The sequence below is a fragment of the Stegodyphus dumicola genome, chromosome 3 (genome assembly GCF_044657685.1).
Source record: "Stegodyphus dumicola isolate Sdum_Otavi_A_Nest chromosome 3, ASM4465768v1".
NCBI lineage: Eukaryota > Metazoa > Arthropoda > Arachnida > Araneae > Eresidae > Stegodyphus > Stegodyphus dumicola.
In genome coordinates, this window is record NC_140770.1 from 267,970,402 (window position 1) to 267,990,990 (window position 20,589).

Sequence of the window (20,589 nt, forward strand, 5' to 3'; positions counted from 1 at the left end):
ACGAGCGCCCTGGCATGTCGAGAGATGGTGTCATCTTGCTGCGTGGCATTACCCGACCTCTTATTGCTTGCCAAACTCAAGAACTGCTGCAAAAGTTTTAAGTAGGAAGTCTGGAGTCACCCCCCCCATATATCCTAGATTTAGCACACAGTTAGTTACTATTTCCTTTTTCCAAAATTGAAAGAACATTTAGCTACTATGAGGCTTTCTTATGACGATTTCTACCAACCCCGGTAAACAAGTTGATCATGCGTTCAGATAAATGATTAAATAAATTTGGTAGTTATGTGGAAAAAGGATAGCCAAGTATGCCTTTTAATTCCCTCTTGTATTTTTATTACCCTTTTTTATTGAATCAGCCCACGTATATTAAATAAAATTAATGACTTTGCTCTAGAAGAAAAATTTAAACCTGAGAAATGAATATCATGTTACATTGAATGCAAAATAAACTAGAACTTTTGAAGGATTTTAACAAAAAAAAAATTATTGTAATGCTGCCTATAATGCCTAATATCTCTAAAATATTATGTAAGAAAGATATGATAAAATTGATTTAACTGCTAGATAAATATGTTTACTTTTAATGTAAAAGATAATTTGTAATATTATCTTTTACATTAAAAAAAACATATTTGTCTAGCAGTATAATTATTTTATTATAATAGAATTATTTTATTATAATAGAATTATTTTATTATAATTTTGTAAAATTATTTTATTATAATTTTAAATATTAGCTTGTGCGTATAACTTAATATGATTTTGGGGTGGGTATTTTAATTGCGAAATATCTTATAATTGGTCCGATGCTCTTATTTGATTATATAATCATTTAATCATGCTACCGAAGTTTTATTTTAATTTCAATAGCAGTTACTTCTAGCATTCTGAGTAATATTTAGGATTCCTACAACATAAAAGTTTAAGCTGTTTTTCTGTATAATTCACCATCGATTACTTGAAATATTTTCCAATTCCTTGCGATATCGAAAGAATCGTGATTTTATGGGCTTTTCTAATGATAGCTTTTTTCTCGCAGAGGTTTTTTTGCCTATACTTATTGGCATTAATGCATTGCCCAAATGTTCGCTGCCTCATTCAAGTTACACTATGAATACAGAAATAATCTTGTTCAATGTTTCTTACTTCTATCAGAAGGCATCGGTCTCTAATGTGTGATTCCTTTCAGGAGCGGCAACGCAGTGTGTCCGCCGGCCACAAAAAGAATCTGAGCAGAACGGATTCAAACTTGGTGGGAGATAACAACCAGGGAGCTGTAAGTTTACCCGAAACCCCTGAAGTAAGATTATGTATTTTTTCTTCCTAGCTCAGCCGGTAGAGATTCCTGGCCTCGCTAACCGCACGGTAGTTGCTTCTAATGGCTTATTCCTCTGCCTGTTCCTTTCATCGATTTGCACAGTATGTGATTCAAAAGCAAGTGAAAAATTTTAACTCCAAAAGAAGAATTTCAGATGCCCTAAACTCGCATTAGAACGCATGCGAAAGAGGCTTATACGCTAAATAACTGCATCTTTTTATCTCCTTTAAAGTTAAGTAATAAATAATATGTGAATCGAGGCATGATCATTTGTTAGATTCATTTAAGGAGTTTTTCCTACCGGATAAAATTATATTTTCAGAGAAATAAAAAAAAAAACACTGCTGTTGTCACAAAAGATGATTTTCTGTAAACGAATCATAATAATTTAGTACTACATAGGTCATACAAAATAATCATTCTTACTTCAAAAAATAGTTTAGTCTACTATGACCTTTCTCACTTAACGAATTCAAACTCTAAAAAAATATTCCTTCTCGAAATGCCGAACAACGGATTGGCTGCATGGGTGTTTTCGTGATTTTCTTCATATATAACCTGTATACGATCCAGTTTCCCTCAGGAATTCCTCCACGAAAGGCTTCCTATTCTTAGACAGATATACCTCGAGTGCTTTGCTGTAATCAAATAAACCAAACCACCTATTCTGCAAGCGTGCCTGACATAAGTTCTATAAATTAATACCGATCTTAAGAGTATGTAACTGGAATGTACCAACTCCGAATAGAATAAAAGTAAATTTCTAGGAGAAACTTAGAATAATTTATACTGAAAATAACTGGCAAATTATTAATATGGACTCACCTTTTGCAAATATTTCATACCCATTACTCTCTTTCTTCACTGTTGGATGCGAACTTCAAAACAGTTTTTTATCTTTGGTGCCAAACACACACGTTTTTGATGATTTCTCCTTTTCTTCGTAAGCGGGATACTTTATTATAGTGAAAACTCAGTAAAAGGGCTAGAACAACAGCAAAATAGTGAAATTACACGTTAAAACTAAATTCCGTGCCAAATAAATTGCTGCATATGAAAATATGCGAAATGTATTTTAATGCCACTTATACTCTCCACTTGTTGCATTCACTATTGCCTATACTATAAAACAATAGGCATCTGTCATTAAAGCGGTTTCCAAGAATTAAGCGTTTCTTAATGCGGTCTTATAACTGGAGCTATTGAAATGAGTTGAACTTCAAATATTGGATTTTCCCTCATGGCTAATTTAAGAGTGTAATGTGATCGTAAGAACTTCGGCAAATCGTTGATTTATGTTAAAAACAGTGCGGCTGAAAAAAAAGACGTGGTATGAGCATGACTTGCATCATCTAGTAATAATCATTTCAGGCGAGAAGAATGCAACAATCGGATGCCTCAACAAATACCAGCCTGAGACTGTGAAATGGTGATTTCATGACACAGGCTTTAGGAGCCGATCTGACACCCAGCCGAAGTACTGCTGATGAACATATGACACAGCTAAGGAGCTTTCCGACACTTCAGCCTTGATGACTAGAAACTGATAGTAATGGCTGCATCGTGATTTAGCCAACTGCGTTCACAAGTATTTTGGGTAAAAATTTACAGTAAGATGCTCCTTGATATTTTTGGCGATTTTGTGACGCCAAGAAGCAATGTTTCCAAGATGGCTGTCATCTAAAACACCTCCGAAAACGTATTTTACAAAGGCAACGAAAGTACTCACCTCGTGTATTCTTGGCTACGTCTGATTGTCAGCGTCGGATGACTGCTGCACATACTACATAGTGGAAATCATGTAGTCTCGGAACAGATCCTCCTTCTCCTGATCCCGGTATTAGCGACGCCACATGAACTCCGCAAAGTAAATAAAATGGCATCCGACGACTGCCGAAGAACCCGCTTGCGAAAATTAGCATTTAATCTGGCTCCATATGTCTTCAATGGTGCTGGCTTGAGCGCCAAGTTCGAGTGCCTTTCTCGCGACAGATCCTGTCATAACCATCCTGTTGGTCCTTAAGCTCGACCGGACGCATATATTTGGCACAAACTTGACATTCATAACGAAAACTAATTAAATCTTCATACATACACCAATCAGTTGTGGCTTTCTTACCCTTTCGCTCTAAATCAATTAAAAAACGTATATTTATTTTACCAAACATACTTCTTTGTGAAAATGACGGGGGGAAATGATTAAGTAGAACCAGCCAGCTAATGAAAACTAAAGGTCAATTAACAACAAGTAAAATTCTAATATTTCAAAATGCTGCCAAAATTCAAAATACTTTCTTTATAGTACGTGTAACTACGTAACCCTCAGTCATTAAATTAGAAGTTACAATTAGATTAATCTTACGAAAGAAATTGACACGTAATATAAAAAATGACTGCCATAACATTTGAGAAACATACTTTATTCTGGATTATCAGATAACTGATAACAGTGTCTGTATTTAGCGCCATATCAAAGCGCTGCCTTTTCTACACTAGGGAAAGCCTATTTAGACAAACAGATAGATCCGAGTTGACAAAATCCGATAAATCTATGGATTTCACAGGTCAACAGAAAACTATGCAGTCTGTGAAAGCTCCGTAATGGTGTAGTGTTTGTTTAATTAGCATTCAGTGGGATTCTTCGTACGTCTACAAACGTTTTAAGAGGTATTAGTAGTGTATGTTATATCAATTATATCTGTTGTTCACTATGTGCGCATTTTTCCTACTGAGTTACATTTTTAATGCCCGGCGTTAATTTTGATGAGTTTGGCTTCTTCAAGCAGGATAAGGTAGTACCACACATGCCTGGAGACGTTATATTACGATTAGAGAAGCACCTCTCTACTTTTGAAGTCTTTGAATCGTCGAAAGTTTTTGAATCATCGAACATAAGTCGAAATATTTTAATATTATCAAACACATCAAGGGTTTCATACAACGCACTGTGAAACAGAGAAATCCTGGGCCTTCAAATGCAACAAAATTATGAACTACTTCCCAGGAAGATCGCCTACAGAATGCTCTGTCATACTCATAGAGCCCGTGTTTCTGTAATTCTATGTTTTTGTATTTCGCAACGAGTCTACAAAGTTTTAGGCTGATATACCAGTACATTTAGCACTTCAGTGTACGTCTGCTTGTTAAAGTGATGGTTTTCGAAATGAGTAACTCGCAGTATTTCCTATCAAATATGCAGTGATCACGTTAGTTCAAACGAAATGAATCCTTTTTAATGTTCATATGCTCATCATAAATCTCACTACGAGAAACGCTTTCATATAGCCCTTGAGTAACAAGCTATAATTTGTGAAATAAATTATTTGTTTTCAGAAGTTTAAATAGTAAGGGATTTATTTTAAGCTATAATAATTTTATAATTGTCTCGTGTACACAATATGGTTTTAAAATATCAAACTAAATTGAACATAGTGCTGTGCTTTTCTTTTGTTCCAAAATTTATATCGAAAGGAACTGCACAATGAAACATATAACCTCATTTGGTTTTAGCATTAAACTTGAACAGCGAGACAGAGCGCTTCATCTTTCTGAGACAGTTCAGCTCATGTGCATGATATTAAAACCGAAATATGTAGTTATAGATAGAAAATTCGTATTTCCCTTTTATTTAATTAACTTCCATTTTAAAAGTGTAGAAGTTTCCAAGAGTGCAAGACTAAAACTAGTGCTGACTGCATGACAAAAAATTTCATCGGTGCGCATGCTTATCCTGTAGTATTTGCCATTATCACATCTGTAGCTCCTAGAGAGTACGTTGCTTCCATCCATTTAGGCAAAAGATATATAACATAAAACCCTATACTCTTTGTAGTCCATACATAGACACATACTATGCTGTATGTATTACATACGAAATAAAATTAGTAGTGTATGTTATATCAGTTGTATTTGTCCTGTTGTTAGAATGTTAGTCTTCCAACATCCACAAATCACGACCTCCGCGTTCTGATACTTTTAAGAGGGAAACCTAATTTATAAGCTGATATATTTTGTAAAGCTGCATTTATGATGATTCAAAGCGCGAGGCTCATGTATAGCTGCTTTCTGTTTGACATATGTCCATGAACAAAACTCTCAGAAAGAATTAAGTTGCACATCGAAAGCAGCCGTAATGCTTTAGCTAGCAATCTCTTCTCCGGTACCTAGTTCTGTGATATAATGCGCAAGCTGACTTCATGCACAGGCTATTCTTTTAGAAGTCAATTTTATGCAGCATCTTTCGAAGATCTCATTGATATCATATGCTATGTGTTAGCTTAGTAAAACTATTTAGGACCAGTAATATACGTACAACACGCACTAAGTGCCTGCTCGTTTCTGGAGAAAAGCTCTTTGCGAATGATATTTGAATTCTCTTCAACCAGTACGTGCAGTTATGTGAACTACCACGGCCTTAAAAAGAAATTCGAATAAATAAAAAAAGATGTGAAAGCTTTCAGGTTTCATATTTTGCCCAGAGGGGCACTTTTTTGACGTTTTGTGTGTTATCTTTATTTATTAAATATCATGTTCTTCGCACTTAAACCATAAAATTCAATTCAACAGCAGTATCGCGAAATAATTTTAAAATAAGCTACACAGTCTTGCGCGTTGGAGATACAAATGCTCGTTTTTTTCGTACAGTGCAGTGTTGCCCATTGCTCGCTTTGAAATCGACAAGCTTCTTAATCAAAAACTCATAAATGTTTTACAAAATTTTAAATAGATAATAAAACAAATTCAAAATTTGGGCTTCCAGATGCCCATATTCGGGTGCAGACGTACGTTATTCAAAATTGGATGGCACTGGGTACCGTAATTTTATCACAAAGCGAGAAACATTCGTACATTTATGCAGATTCTTCATTATTTAATTTCTTTAAATATAATATAGGGCTCTAATATTTAAAAAAGTGATTCGGCGTTTACAGTGAATAAACGCAAAATGCCAAAACGAAAGTAATAACCCTTATGAACAAATTGGCCCTTCGGTCTAAAAATAGATTTCTTAAACAGCAGAATGTGTGTGGTTCCAAAAATCATCATTGGTCATAGAAAGAAACATACTGCAATTAAATTTAGTTAATTTAGCTCAAATAAGTATATCACTTTCACACCAGGATGTTCCAAAATCATGGCTACAGACTATATTTCTTTATATATTTTTCACAAACATGTATTTCCAACCACAAATTTTCTCAAAATAACAATGGTGAAGAAAATTGCACTGTGAATAAAAATAAAAAAAACTACTTATTTATGCAATTTCGCACATAACAAATATCAGATTACTAAATATTTATTACACTTTAATAACATGAGTGCAGAACTCTCCGTACCTTTATGGGAAAACTTCGCATACCTATTAAGTAATTAGTAGTTTCTCGAAACCAGTTACCAAGTTAACAACGGGTTCTCTTTTACCTAGTTCGGAATCATTTAATCGACAAACTTATGTCTAATCTGTATTTCACAGAACCTATGTCAGTTCTGTATGAAGCTTGACTTAAGTCAGTGTGTTTGTTCTCAAATATTTGCACGATTTTTTCATTACAAGTGCGGAACATTTTGTGGATAATGTATTACAAATTAGACATTCTGATTTACGGGATCCCTATCGAAAACTAAGGTTTTATATTTACTAACATCGCCGCTAAATGCTAGAAATGTTTTTAATAAAATTATCTACGTTATTTCAAACAACTTTGTAATTCGCCTTTCGGCTAAATATTTAAAGGATAAAGCACGTAACATTATTTTTTTAACATCTTCTAAAGTAGAATATATATATCTTCAGAAAATAATATTTGTTTATATGCTTTATATAAAAGTATGTATTTATATTTTACAATAATATGTATATGAAAGGCGTGACATTTTAGGATTTTTCTGCCATAATTGGTTTCAGAGTGCCTGAAAGTAGTTTACGGAAATCACAAACAAACGCGTTTTCAACTTGAATAGTTTCAAAGAATTTGTATGTAAAATCATTTTGTTGTGTAGAAAGACTATGCAAGGAAATACTATTATTACGAATTTTGTATTTAGATAGATAATTTTGGTAGTATTATGATTAAAATCGTAGTATTTCCCCGCGCAAAAAAATTTTTAAGAGAAACCTACACCGGAAAAGTAAAAATACAGGGGCACGTGCATCTAACATTGAATAAATGGGTATCTCGGTTATTTGTATTGAAATTGAATAAATGTAATTGACCGTTATGTTATCTGTAACCGTAATTCCACACTCTGTTTTCTAGAACTCGAGAAATAAAAAGTACTAGAAATATCTCGGCGGTTGAAAACTATAAAAGGTCGCAGAGAGAGCGTTTTAGTCAGTTGCTTAGTTTCTGTTTGTTGCGAGGTGTTATTTCCGTGTGAATTGAGAAATCTGAGTTAGCTTTCTCTTTGGATGCGCTTTGCATTGCGTAGTATTTAGCATTTTTAGTAGTTTTAGGTATAACTATTGATTACATTGCATGGTTTCTTGAACATTTGTACGAATATCTCTGAGGAAAATTCCAGAGTTCTGATATATTTCTTTTGATAAGAAAAAAAATTATTATCGGAATTGTGCATTCAATCTATTACGAATCCGTCCGCACGCAACACTATGTATAAGCATATAATTTTATTAATGCTTTGATGTAATTGTTTTCTAACATCTGTAAGATAACACACTAAATTGTTTTTCGAAATAAATAAATGTGTCTATTCAATTTTATAATGTCAAAACTGAAATTTTTGTCAGACAATTGGTTTAAGTAATTGACTGTCATGCATACAAAATCAGACGCTGGGATTTTCATTCTCATTCTTTCAGATGAAAAACAAATTCATAAACCACATTATCCTCTTAATCTTTTCATTTCGTGCCTGGTCTCATTTTACAACTCATATTTTAAGCGAATAAAGCTGTTGCAATAAGTTATTTTACCGATGTGAGTATTTTCTTTCTGAACAAAAATAAAGCCTGAAAATATTTATATTCTTTTTAACAAATGTACGACATTATAACTTTCGTCTAGAGATAAGTTAAATATGCACTTTTTTCTTTCTATCTTAAGAATGAGAGGAGCGAGAGATGTTTTATTTAGCATTTATGGTCCTCCGCAACGGGGAATCTAATTACACATGCTTGGTCGTTCAATTTAAATACGTCTTTTTTTATGCTGCCACCATACCTCACGACAGGCAGCAGCACCGAGTTTTATTCTTCAAGCGTAACTAAATTATTTTAACTCATAAGTAAATGTAGAGAACGTAATTTTCTGAAAAGCGCAAACACGTTCAAGGGACACATTTGGGGCAGGGAAGATCCTTGCTTTTATGGGAATTTAATTAACTTAATGGAAAATCTGTAAAATATATGCTGTGCTGGGAGAAGGCTTCACAGATATTGATTCTTTGCCTAAACTTCAACTCAGAAGTATGTCTTGGATTAGACTTCTTTCGTATTTCAAAACAGCAATTAAGAAACAAAATGTTTTGTAAGGTGCTTTATTGCGTCTTTTAAGCCATAAATCGAGAATATTATTTTTCTGTCTGAGTATACTGAAATTTCATTTATTTTTCTTACTGTAGCTCAGAACTAAACCCTTGGTACCAACTTGATGCAGAATAATAGCATAATTTAAGCTACGCAGTTGTCAGTTATCAAGGCGACTTATCGTGAGCATTAAAAGAAAAACTTCTGTTAGTAATAATTAAAATTTTATTTTTGATAACAAGTTAGGGTAAAAATTTGAAATATATTTCTACACGAGCTGAAACTCTATAGTTTACGTAGAATTAAAACAGCAGGCGTAACGTCGTTTAAATTAAACTGTCTAATCTACTAGATACATGTAAATTGTAATTTTAATTCCAGAAACTTAATTTAAACTTTCGCTGAATTGCTGCAATTACATGGTCAAAAAATCACAGAGCAGAATTTCAAAGCGATAAGCATTTCACTGAAACAGGAAGTTAATAAAGCATAAGTATCAATTTCGATTATATTATTCGGTTTCCAATATATACGTAATACGTATACCGATGATTATTGATGGTGTTTGCGGTACATAAAGCGATAGATTGTGAATGAAATGTAGTAGCTTTATAAGCGTGGAATAAAACGATATGATGATGTGTAGTGCCCATTTCCAGATATCATCCTTCCCAGTATAGCAAGTATCGCATTTGCTGGCCGTACCCTGTGTAACATCAGTTAACATTCTGCTTACCTACCATGAGTGGCAATAATTGCTGAGACATGAAAGAAATAAGATTTGGATGTAGAGGTATGACAGCTCATTCGCTTTGCTCATGTTGCTAAATTTATTTGACGGAACTGCGTCCCCCCCTCTTTTTGCCAATCATTGACCAAATTTATATGATGGGCGATATATCTGGAGAATGGACGGGACAAGACAGCGGTGCAACATGGTACACAAGGAAAATGTTTTGAATGTTAAGTCCCACATGCGATCACGCATTGTCTTACCGCAACTTACCCACAAATAAGCCTTGAAGTCTTAAGGTTAACCCTTTCCGGCACGCTACCTTTTAAAGTCGGAGTTTCGATTTAAGAAAAAAAAAAAAAAAAAAAAAAAAAAAAAAAAAAAAACGTAGGCAGTCTAATTAGGCCTAGAGGAGTACACAAGTAAAATTTTGTGAAAATAGCACTTATCGTTTTAATTCTGTGGGTGTGTGCCCAAAGTGGGCACACTGATTGAATAGAGCTTCGAAAAGAGTGCTGAAACGAGCATTTTTGTCAATGAACTGACCGATGAGATGCGGAGAAACAAAGAATACAGAATCTCAGTTGTCCTAGATGATCAGTGAGCCCGATCTGGGCACACCTAGGGTTCGCCGTTTGATTTTAGGCAAGATTTCAAGGTAAAAATTTAAAACTAATATAGAATAAGGAGATTACAGAATTCCACAATAAATAATATAGAAATTTTTTTCAAGCAATTCCTTTATACCCTAGAAAAACTCTAGAAGATTTCTTTGAAAAATGAGGGTCTTAAAAAACTAAACATGGCTAAAATATATGGACTGGTTTGTGTTGAGCTGCCATCTACTTTAAATAAAGAATAGGTTACTATAGGTTTAGAGTAACCTATAGTAACCTATAAATCCTTTTTCATTCAATTTTTCTGTGCGTACAGAAGGAAAATTTTAGGTGTGTCCGGACACACTGTGCCGCAAAGGGTTAAAGGAAATACAACAATGTCCAAACGTCAGTTGTTTAGCAAGGGTTGTTTCATGTGCCAGCTATACCAAATAGGCGTTTTCAAGAGTCAAAATCAATAGCATGTGAAAACTCAACTCTTGGTGACGGACTAATATAATAATCCATAATGCTATAATGCTAAAGACATGATATCTTCGGAGCAACTAAACTCGTACACGATCATTGTAGTGGTTTATGCTGAAACATGATTCGTCTGAAAAGACATGGTCATGTCATTCATTTATCCATAGTCGGTGTTCAACGCGTTATTGCAACAGCATATGTCTGCAGTCTAAGGTGTGTGCTTATTTAAACAATAAACGCTTTGCTAAAATCCAGTCCTCTGCAAGTAACTCGAATGGTATATGTGCTAACACAGGTTGTTGCGCAACAGCCTTAATTCTTGTGCAAACCTAGCACAAGAATTAAGGCTAAGTTTCTTGATGTTTCCGTCCAATCCGTCTTTGCCATGTTCACAACGTGCCTGTCCTCTTATTCGGCGGTGTAACGAGGCTGGTGCAATCCTTATTGTCAATCGTTACATTTCTGCCTTGCAACTATGATTCCATATCCTCATCACTATGGCTTGATTTTATTCAATGCGAATCAGAAAGGATAGTCCGCAGTCTCCACAAGCTCCAGTTCTTACTCTGTCAAATTCAGAATCTTCCTTGAACGATTGCTACTTTTTCCGACGAGGCATAATTAAGCTTACTATGCAAAGAGACAGGGAAAAAATACTGCATATTTCGTACTGTTCTGCCCTTCTTTAGTACTTCTAAATTACATTACCAGTGCTCATTATACTCTGCAAATTCTATCATTTGCGTGTTCTACCGATATCTACTCATTCTAGAGAGGTCTGCGCTAATTTAAAAGCTAATTTAATGCTCTTTCATCATGATGTTGCATTTTTAATGGCCAGCGCAATTTGTTTCCATTCTGCACTGAATTGTTAACACCACTTCCATACTTCCATATTATGATGCATTTTGTAACAATTTTCGACGAGTTGCGAGCCGTCGTTCTGTAATCTATATCAAACAGTGCTTGGAGACACCTTCTGATATGCTTGCATCTCCATTAGTTATTTTTCTGGATATTACTGCGTACTTCATTGTTTCTTTGTAGTCTAGATGTATACCATTTTATATCAGGTTTTATTATCCCTCAGAGCTAAGTTTAGAAACTTTTTCTACGCATTATTACTCTGCGTACAATAATGCATCCACGATGAAGCATATTTGAATATTTACATACCAGCAGTCAATTCATATTCTTGGAAACTTCTTTTATTGCATCTTCAAGATTGTTGCAAACGAAGCAATAAATAGCAATGACTGATTGCTCACTCTATTGCGGCTGATCTCGAATCCTTAGAAAGACATAAATTTTCTAATTGTAGCGTTTTTGCAGAAAGGGAACATTTAAAATCTGTTGATCCAAAAATCCTATTTAGCAGTTGAGATGGGGTAATAGTGGGTGGAAGACCCTTGGAATTCATCCTCTGATGGTTTTCAATCAAGCTGATTACTGTCAGATGACACATATATCAACGCGACGGTTCATAGTGTGTGGTCCTGGGCAAAATTAGGATGGACCTTTGGCTGCTGCTTCGTACAGATTAAATAATCGAATACAGTCATGAATATTGTTCATGTGTATGTTAATTAACGTTTTTGACAATGTTTCGAATGCATTGCATTGGTCGTTTGCTCTCAGATTAGAATCTCGTTTTGCGTCAATTTGAGATAAGATCTCTCTCTTGCAAACCTTCAGCCAATGCAACGCCTCTTTCGGGGTGTTTTAATTTCGGTGAGCAAGAATGTTTCATTTGTAAGATTTAAAAATTTTCAAATGATTTTTTTCTGCATCTTTTTGTTTGAATACGCAAATTTGAATAGCTATTAAACAAGCGTGTTTTTTAATTTTGACACATATTATCGAGAGGAGTCACGGGGCATCTCTGGTGATGATGTTGATTATGTTAAGACTGATGTATTGAATATTATATTGATTGTGTTATGTTAGATTGAATTTAGTTGTCGATATCTGTTGATGAGCGTACATCGTATCTAAAAATATATTTAGCACATCATGTTCTGAAAATTAAACACTTTTTCATTGCTGTTGTTTTATATTCATTTAAAACATATAATACAATTTATAAAGGATACTTCTATAGACGTAGTTACAATAGGTACACCTTTCAAAAAAAAAAAAAGAGGACGCAGTTCTATGTATCCCCGTTCTACTGGACCGATTGTCGAAATTTAACTTGCGGTTCTATTTCTCGAAAGAGCGACTTACGATATATTGTATATTAGATTTATATATGGCATTGTTCTAACATGGGTATTTTGACACAAAATCGAACTTTTTCTGAAATAACATATAATGTTTTTTCATATTTCGTTTCTAAGACTCAAATTATAGATATTAAATTTTGTAATTTTTGGTGAGAAATTACAAAAATTTATCTTTGCGCATTTTTTTCAGTTTGCGACAAGAATAATTTACTTGGCTAGCATCTTAATTTATAGCAACTTATTTTCCTTTCGTTGTACACTAGCGGACAAAAGATCATCATTCATACTTTCAAATAATTTTAACAAAGTGCGTAAACCACATTTGGCGTTATTATCGCTTATAACAAATATGCCAAATTTCAAAACACGCCAATATGTGAATTCACTTTTATCTTAGGAAATTTTGAATAAAAAACTTTAATTTTTGCAGGTATGCTTAGAAATGTATCTACTTTAAGAGGATGTTAAAACATTTATAGGTTATAATACAATTTTTTTTTTCGAAAAGTTTATAAAAATTATTTTAAAATACAAATTTTGAAAATAAATCATAAAAAAGGGGCGAATTTTATTTGGAATAAACCTAAATTTCGAAATGTCAAAGGTAGAATCAAAAGTTTAATAAAAAAGCGATATTAATAAATATATACCAAATTCAATTAATTAAGTTACTCATACGACTTTTACAAAAATTGGTACTTTGGCATAATTTGTATGTATGCCAAAGTACCAATTTTTGTAAAATATAGTAGAATTGAAATATGGAAAACACTTGGTATGTTATTTCAGAAAAAATCTGATTCTGCGTCAAAATATCTATATTAGAACTATCTATGTTATATATATCTAATATATATCCTAAGTCGCGCTTTCGAGACATGGAAAATAAAAGTTAAACTTCTACAATGAGTCCAGTAGAACAGGAGATACAGAAAACTGTTCCATTATTTTTTGTGCAACGTGTACATTAGAAAGTAAATGAATGTATTAGAACATGAAACAGTAAATATAATTAAGAATAAATTTAATCGTACTACATTAATAGTGTCACTTATATGAAGACGTTAAGTTCAAATTGTTCTATATTACATATTTTAACTTAGACAGACTATTTAATTGCGTTACTAAAGAAAAATCGGAATTATATTTGCTGAGATCTTCCTTGCATTTTCTTTTTTACTAAGAAAATTTTCCTTTCATTTTAACAAACTCTCCTAATTGTTTAATTTCGTCGAGGAAAAGAAGTTAGATGAAAGTAATTTATTCTAATATCCTCTGTTAAAAATATGATTTCGTCTCATACATTAGTTTTGTTATTTTCCTTCTCATTCTGAAGCTTTTTGTAACATATGGCCATGTTTTTGTCAATATACGAATCTTTCAACTTTTATTTTAAGCATAAGTTCTTACAGGTTCATTTAGATGCAATGTAAATTACTGAAATTATATACTGATAGCGTGTCAGGCCATGTTATAGCTTTTTCTATACTGAAAAAGGCTGTCAAAATAGAAATTTCCAAGTGCAGAACATTTATTTCCAGTAGTACTCGAGAGAATTTAAAAGCGTTTACTGGCGATTTAATTAATTTTCCAACCTTGAGGCTGTGTAGCTGACAGCGTTTTTCTTAATTTTCTTCTCGAATCTTTGTTACTTTTCCTTATTAAATCCGGAGGATTGCTAGAGTGGACTTGCATGACAAGGGGATTATTGGATTTTCGAATACCGTGCTCGATAATTATACGAGAGAGTTAATTGCTTGGCGCCTATTTCCGGCGATATCGGAGGAATTTTATTTTAATAAAAAATCCTTCCTGCTGTGACATTTGCTTTGCTGTAAAATGGAAAATTATCATTCTAAGATGAGTTAAAAGTTTGAAAATGCGTTATAAAATATACTGAACACCTATGGGAACATTTTCAAACATCTGTATTTTTCATATCATCGAGCTGTTTTCAACTTATCAAATGTTTTTTCATTGTAAATTGTTTACTCTACAAATGGAAGAAGAATTTTAAATTAAAACATCTTATTAAATTTTGAAATCCTGTAGCCTTTCAACCAGTTTTCTAGGATGTGTGCTGAAATAAATATAACTAATCTTTCGAAGAATAAAAACAATTATATTACCCTTGTTTGACAATTTTATCTGTGTCGGCAGACGGCTTATTCGTTTCATAATAAAATAAATTTTCTTGTCAACCGTTTCTCTGAAAAAGATGGTTTACTGTTTAGTTGTATTCTATACAAAGAAGATAATAAAATTCGATATAATAATAGAATTCCATGGAAGCTTTTATTCGTTTCATGCTTTTGTCCTAGATGGAGACTTTCCTTGTTGCTTAACTGTGCTTGTCTTCAATGTCTGTCTAACTGTCTTAACTGTGCTTGTCTTGTGTATGCAATTTTTAATAAATTTTCCGAAACAAAAATTGTTCTTTATAATTAACACTGAATCAAGAAGATATATCAGAGTAGTCTGTCTCCTCTCACTTGTTTGACAGTAACATCAAATCAAGTCCACAAATCTTATCGTGGCTAAGGGGTAATGTCTATCGTTGGCTTAGGTCTTTTACACATTATAGGTAACAGTAAGAAATATACCGACTCCATCTCAAGTCCGAACCGGAACTTCCCGAATCTCTGAAGTCCGAACCAGAACTCCCGGAAGTATCTGAGGATCTCCCATTTCTGTTTCCATACCAAAAAGCCTCTAAAAAAATTGTTTTGCCAGTATTTTAAGTGTTTCCATGCGCATAAAGACACAAAAAAAAATACATCCATCCATGCTTACAAGCATCCATCCTTGCTTTCTCCTAGAATTGAATATGATTCCAAGGTTGTGATAATCAGCTGCCCTACTACCACGTTAACCCTAAAGTAGTCAAATAAATGGCTCCACGAAAGTTGTCAGATAACTTTCTTTTCTTTTCTGTGAAGTCACATTGACAATTCCAATGTATTGAATTTAAATTCAATATTTTCGAGAACTATTAAAAGCTTGTCATGTATTGCTTGTCAATTATTGCAAATGCCGTCTTTTATCGAAATGGTAGAAACAGCTAAATAGTGAAACTCCAGTTGGTTTTAACTCATTTTCCCGTAAAAGGTGAATCTTTAGTCCGTCTGACGTGTATTTGTTGAATTTTAAAGAGATAATGCACATATCATATGATTCACTGAACGTATAACCAGCGAGAATACGTTATATTTTGCATGAAACTCCAAAGTGCTGTTAAAAACGATACTACTGTAGTCTTACTGTAGCTTAAATTCGTTTGCTAAATTATTTTCTGTTATCTCTACATATATCAAAAGAAAGAATCTGTGCGTCTGTTTCGTTCGTGCTGCGCGTAAGCTAATAGACCCAGGGCTACGAAATTTCGTATATAGTTGCATCTAGACAAGAGCCAGTGCACTTTATACTCTCTAGTTAGTTGCAATGAAATAAACGAAATTCGTAAGCAGAATTGTAAATTAATTCTTTAAAACTATAATTCTTAACGTTCAATGAGTCCTTATTCTTATTTTGTTGATTTCCAAAACAAGCAACAGAACAACAACGCACATTTTACATAAATACAAATCACATCACTTTCTATGAATTAATTTCCGTAGTTTTTTCACTGTATTATATTCTCCCTACTTTCTGTCTAACCATGCTACAGAATTTTGAAGTTTTTTGCGTTTTTATTAGCCGAAAGAGGCAATTTGTACAAAAGGGCTAAATTTCGTTTTGGCATTTTCCATTATTTCAATATAAATGTCGGTTCACTTTTGAAATTGTTACCACCAAGTATTAGAGTACTGCATTATATTTGAAAAAATTAAATAATGAATAATCTGCATGAATGTACGTATGTTTCTCGCACTGCGAAAAAACAATGCTACCTAGAGACATCAAATTTTCAATAAGTTGTCTTCCACTAGAATATGAGCATCTGGAAGCCCGAATTTCGAATTCGTTTTATTATCTATTTCATAAACTTGTAAAACTTTCACGAATTTTTGGTTAAGAATTTCAACGATTTCAAAGCAAGCTATGGCAACACTGTACGAAAAAAAAAAAAAAAAAAAAAAAAAAAAACATTTTTATCTCCAGCGTGCGAGACTGTATCGGAAATTCTAAAGATAAGCTCATTTTAAAATTATTTTGCGATATTGCTGTTGAATTGAATTTTATGGTTTGAGTACATATGTAAGATTTTCACTAGTGTAATTCTCAGTTACTGTAGAAAGTGACGAATCTTAAGAATTAGTTAACGAATAATCGCTTAAGTTCGTGTGACAAGAAACAGCAAGATGGAAGGGTAACTAACCCTTTATTATTTCAATAAGATTTAACAAAACTCCGTCTTGGAGTGTACAATGAAAGTCGACACTTGGGCCTGAACTTAAGAGACTAAAAATTAATTTTTTTATCTTTTTTTTTTTTTTTTTTTTTTTTTTTTGTCTTGCAGAGGTATTTTAGAAAACTTTAATTGCTTAACGTAATGCAAAGGATATTTCAGCTAAGCTGTATTGCATTTAACTGATCATTAAACTGATCATTAATTTAACTGATCATTTAACTGATAAGCATTTAAACTGATCAGAAATTACCATGCCTGCATTTAAGCTATAACATTTAATCTGTTGCTTCTATTTAAGTTAATAGTGTTCATAATAATAAGCTAACATTTGGTCATAATGCACATAGTATTTACTTTTCTTTTCAATAAATTATTCTAAAATAATACAAAAAATTCTCATTCAATTATATACAAGTATTTCTTCTTTTGTTTCTGTAAAGATCAGTCGAGATCCAAATGTTTCCAAAATTTACCATACTTTTATCTTATAGTCGAAGCATTCATTTATATCCTGATGCGTCAAAAAATCGCAGTTTTAAAATTTTTAGTTTTCTTTTCTTCCGCGTGCTTAAGCGTATCCTAAGTAGCTTCTCATTGTATTGCGCTAGTTTTGATTGTACTGTCGGTAATTTTATTTCGTTATTTTTTCGTGTGTATTGCGCATTTTATGAGCCGTGTAATCCGTAGATTTCGTTTCATACTGAAATTTCTTTCGCGTTTTATTCAAAAACTTTTTGCATATGTTCGTAAAGACATCCAGTCACCGGAAGATGCTTGGATACAATAAACCAATACTTGCTTAGTCGCGAATATTTGAAAACTTTGTTTTTAGCTGAAAAGCGAGATGTCTCAAGAGCCTTAAAAGAATAGGAATTCAAAACATATGTGTTCAGGACATTCGTCTATAGAGTCGAGAAGAGAGTTTTTTTAACGCAGCTTGGTTGAAAAACGTGGCTAGAACAATTTCTTACAACCCAAAGATTTTAACCATCTTTATTCATTCTTGACCTGTAAGAAGAGCTTCATTACTTTTTTTTATTTCTCGATGTATAAATCTAAAAGTATAAAAACAAATTCCTTCAGTTTTTCTGCTGTGAGTATACAATACTCATTTCACAGAAAGATGTGAGCCAAAAATGAAATAATAAAAGTAATAAAAAATCAGTAATTATGGATTCATATGACCAGAGGATAGTTTTCACTTTGCGATTAATAACTTTCGTTTATGTTCCCTATCATCATGTTGCAATCCCTGAGGCTGAAGGCATTCATTCCATTAACTCTATAAATAATTCTCTGCGTATAATTCCGTTTGGATTACGGTGACTTTATGATCTATGCAAATATCTGGCAGAAGAGGCCAGTGTTTCAATATTAGGCTACAGCAGCGTTATAGGAGACAACTGGGACTGCGCAACTATCGAATATTTTTCTCTAATATCTGTTGCCTGTCTAGATTGAAAATTTGCCGGTAAATGTGCTATAGATAATTTTAACGACAAAAGAATAAGGAATTGAATTCTTATCGTATTCCTTTTTTTAATTTTGGATAATTATGTATAGTGATGGTTAAAATAACAGATATGTATTTCGATAAACTAATAAATGCATATTCAGAACTCTGATTTCTAAGAATCAATTATATCTGAGTGTTTAATTAGATGGTTTCAATCTCCTCATCAAATGATGTAGTATTAGGCCTTGGAATCAAATAATGAACAAATAAGCTGGAGAACTCCTCGACCGTAGCATTATCCTGATAACTGAAGCGCGATTCATAACTGAAAGCAAGCTATTCAGATCATAAATATCTTCTAAATGTAGTTTCTAAGACATATTTTATTAATCTTCAGTTGAAACCTTGTTCAAATATATGCTTTCTACTAGATGTAAGTATGATTAAATGATATCATTTTCATATTATGAAATGATCTTTTCCAATGTGGACTTCTCTCCTTTCAGGGTTCTGCCATGTCATTCCAGATCACATCACTTCCCGGAACGCACCCGCTCCTAGTCCTCATCAACCCGAAGAGCGGGGGAAGGCAGGGCTTGAGGTATTTCTTTTTTGCTTATTCAATGGTTACTTACGTAGTGTGTAGTCACTAACTAAGCATGGATGCAAATGTGCAACCGTTAAGCACAAAATATAACTGATGAACCCAAAAAGAGAACTTACTAATTTATCTAAACAAAGGCACAGCTTTTTTCTTTCATACAAACACATAATACATATGTAAATATGTATTATAATGTAATGCATATGTAAAGTTTATTCAATGTCATCGAAGCATGGCCTTTTTATTGGTAATGTTTAACTGAACAGCTGTTAAAATATGTACGGGAAAATAGTATGAATTAAGCTTAAGTTTATCGAAAATTTCACTTCCTATAGAAAAATACTTTCTTTCCAAGAGATATTAAAGAGATTTTTAATATAGCTGTTAAAAACAAATTTTACAATCACTTTAGCAGCTATTTAAGAACACTTTCTTTCTAAGCGTTAAGCTAGTTACGTAAATTTTAAGCTATAAAAAACCACTCTCTTTCTAAGCGAATTTAAGGATACTTTTTAACTGTTAAACTATTAAACATTAGCTATTTATCTAAGCGTTAAGCTGTTTAAGAGCACTTTATTTCCAAGCGTTAAGCGAATTTAAGAGCACATTCTTTCTTAGCGTTAAGCTATTTAACGCTAAACTATTTATCTAAGCAGTAAGCGAATTTATTTCAGCAAAAAATGTGTTTCTCAGTACATGAGCGAGTGGTCTACTTGGGTATTATCAGAAACTCTTACGTTTATAACTTAAACGAAGCTTACGTCTTTTATGAAGCCATGCGTTCCGCATAAGACTGCCGCCAAGTGCCTTTTTCGAAATAGTTTATATCTCATCTACCTTGTGTTGTGGTTTCTTCATCTTTAGACTCACCAGCGGCCGAAAGGAAAAAAACGTCGCTGAATACCAAGTTCGACGAGGGTTCAAATGGGCTTTCTGCATGAGCGTTTCCCCATGATCAGCTTGAATACGAGCGCCCGTTTCCCAAGAAAGTTCTCCATAAAGACATTCCTTTCTTTAGGCCAGGGTTTCTTAAACTTTTTTCAGTCGCGAACCCCTTTTATCACTGAGATTTTTTCGCGACCCCCAGGAGCCCATAATATTCACAAAAAAAATTGTGGGCCTCCATAAGTATTGCGCAAGTCCGACACACGCGTGAGTGAAACTGTCAATTTTTTCACTTGTACTGTAATATACTATTTCAGTTTTAGGTCATTCACTTTAATTTCTAATTTGAAGACATTGAATATTGTGAAAATTTTAAATGAGTAACAGACGAAATGACAGCTTCAAGTGCCAAGCAAGTAGTAAAATGAACTTTTGTATTATTA

General features: G+C 33.2%; 1 protein-coding gene across 3 annotated transcripts in view; it reads left to right on the top strand.

Annotated features, from left to right (window-relative positions):
- Positions 1 to 20,589, top strand: part of Dgk (diacyl glycerol kinase 1) — a 911,622-nt gene that overhangs the window by 837,098 nt on the left and 53,935 nt on the right. For all 3 annotated transcript variants that reach the window (XM_085814117.1, XM_085814118.1, XM_085814119.1), the window contains 2 exons: positions 1,193 to 1,303; positions 19,164 to 19,258. In XM_085814117.1, the coding sequence (XP_085670243.1) occupies positions 1,193 to 1,303; positions 19,164 to 19,258 (206 nt within the window). The remainder of the gene's footprint in view (positions 1 to 1,192; positions 1,304 to 19,163; positions 19,259 to 20,589) is intronic.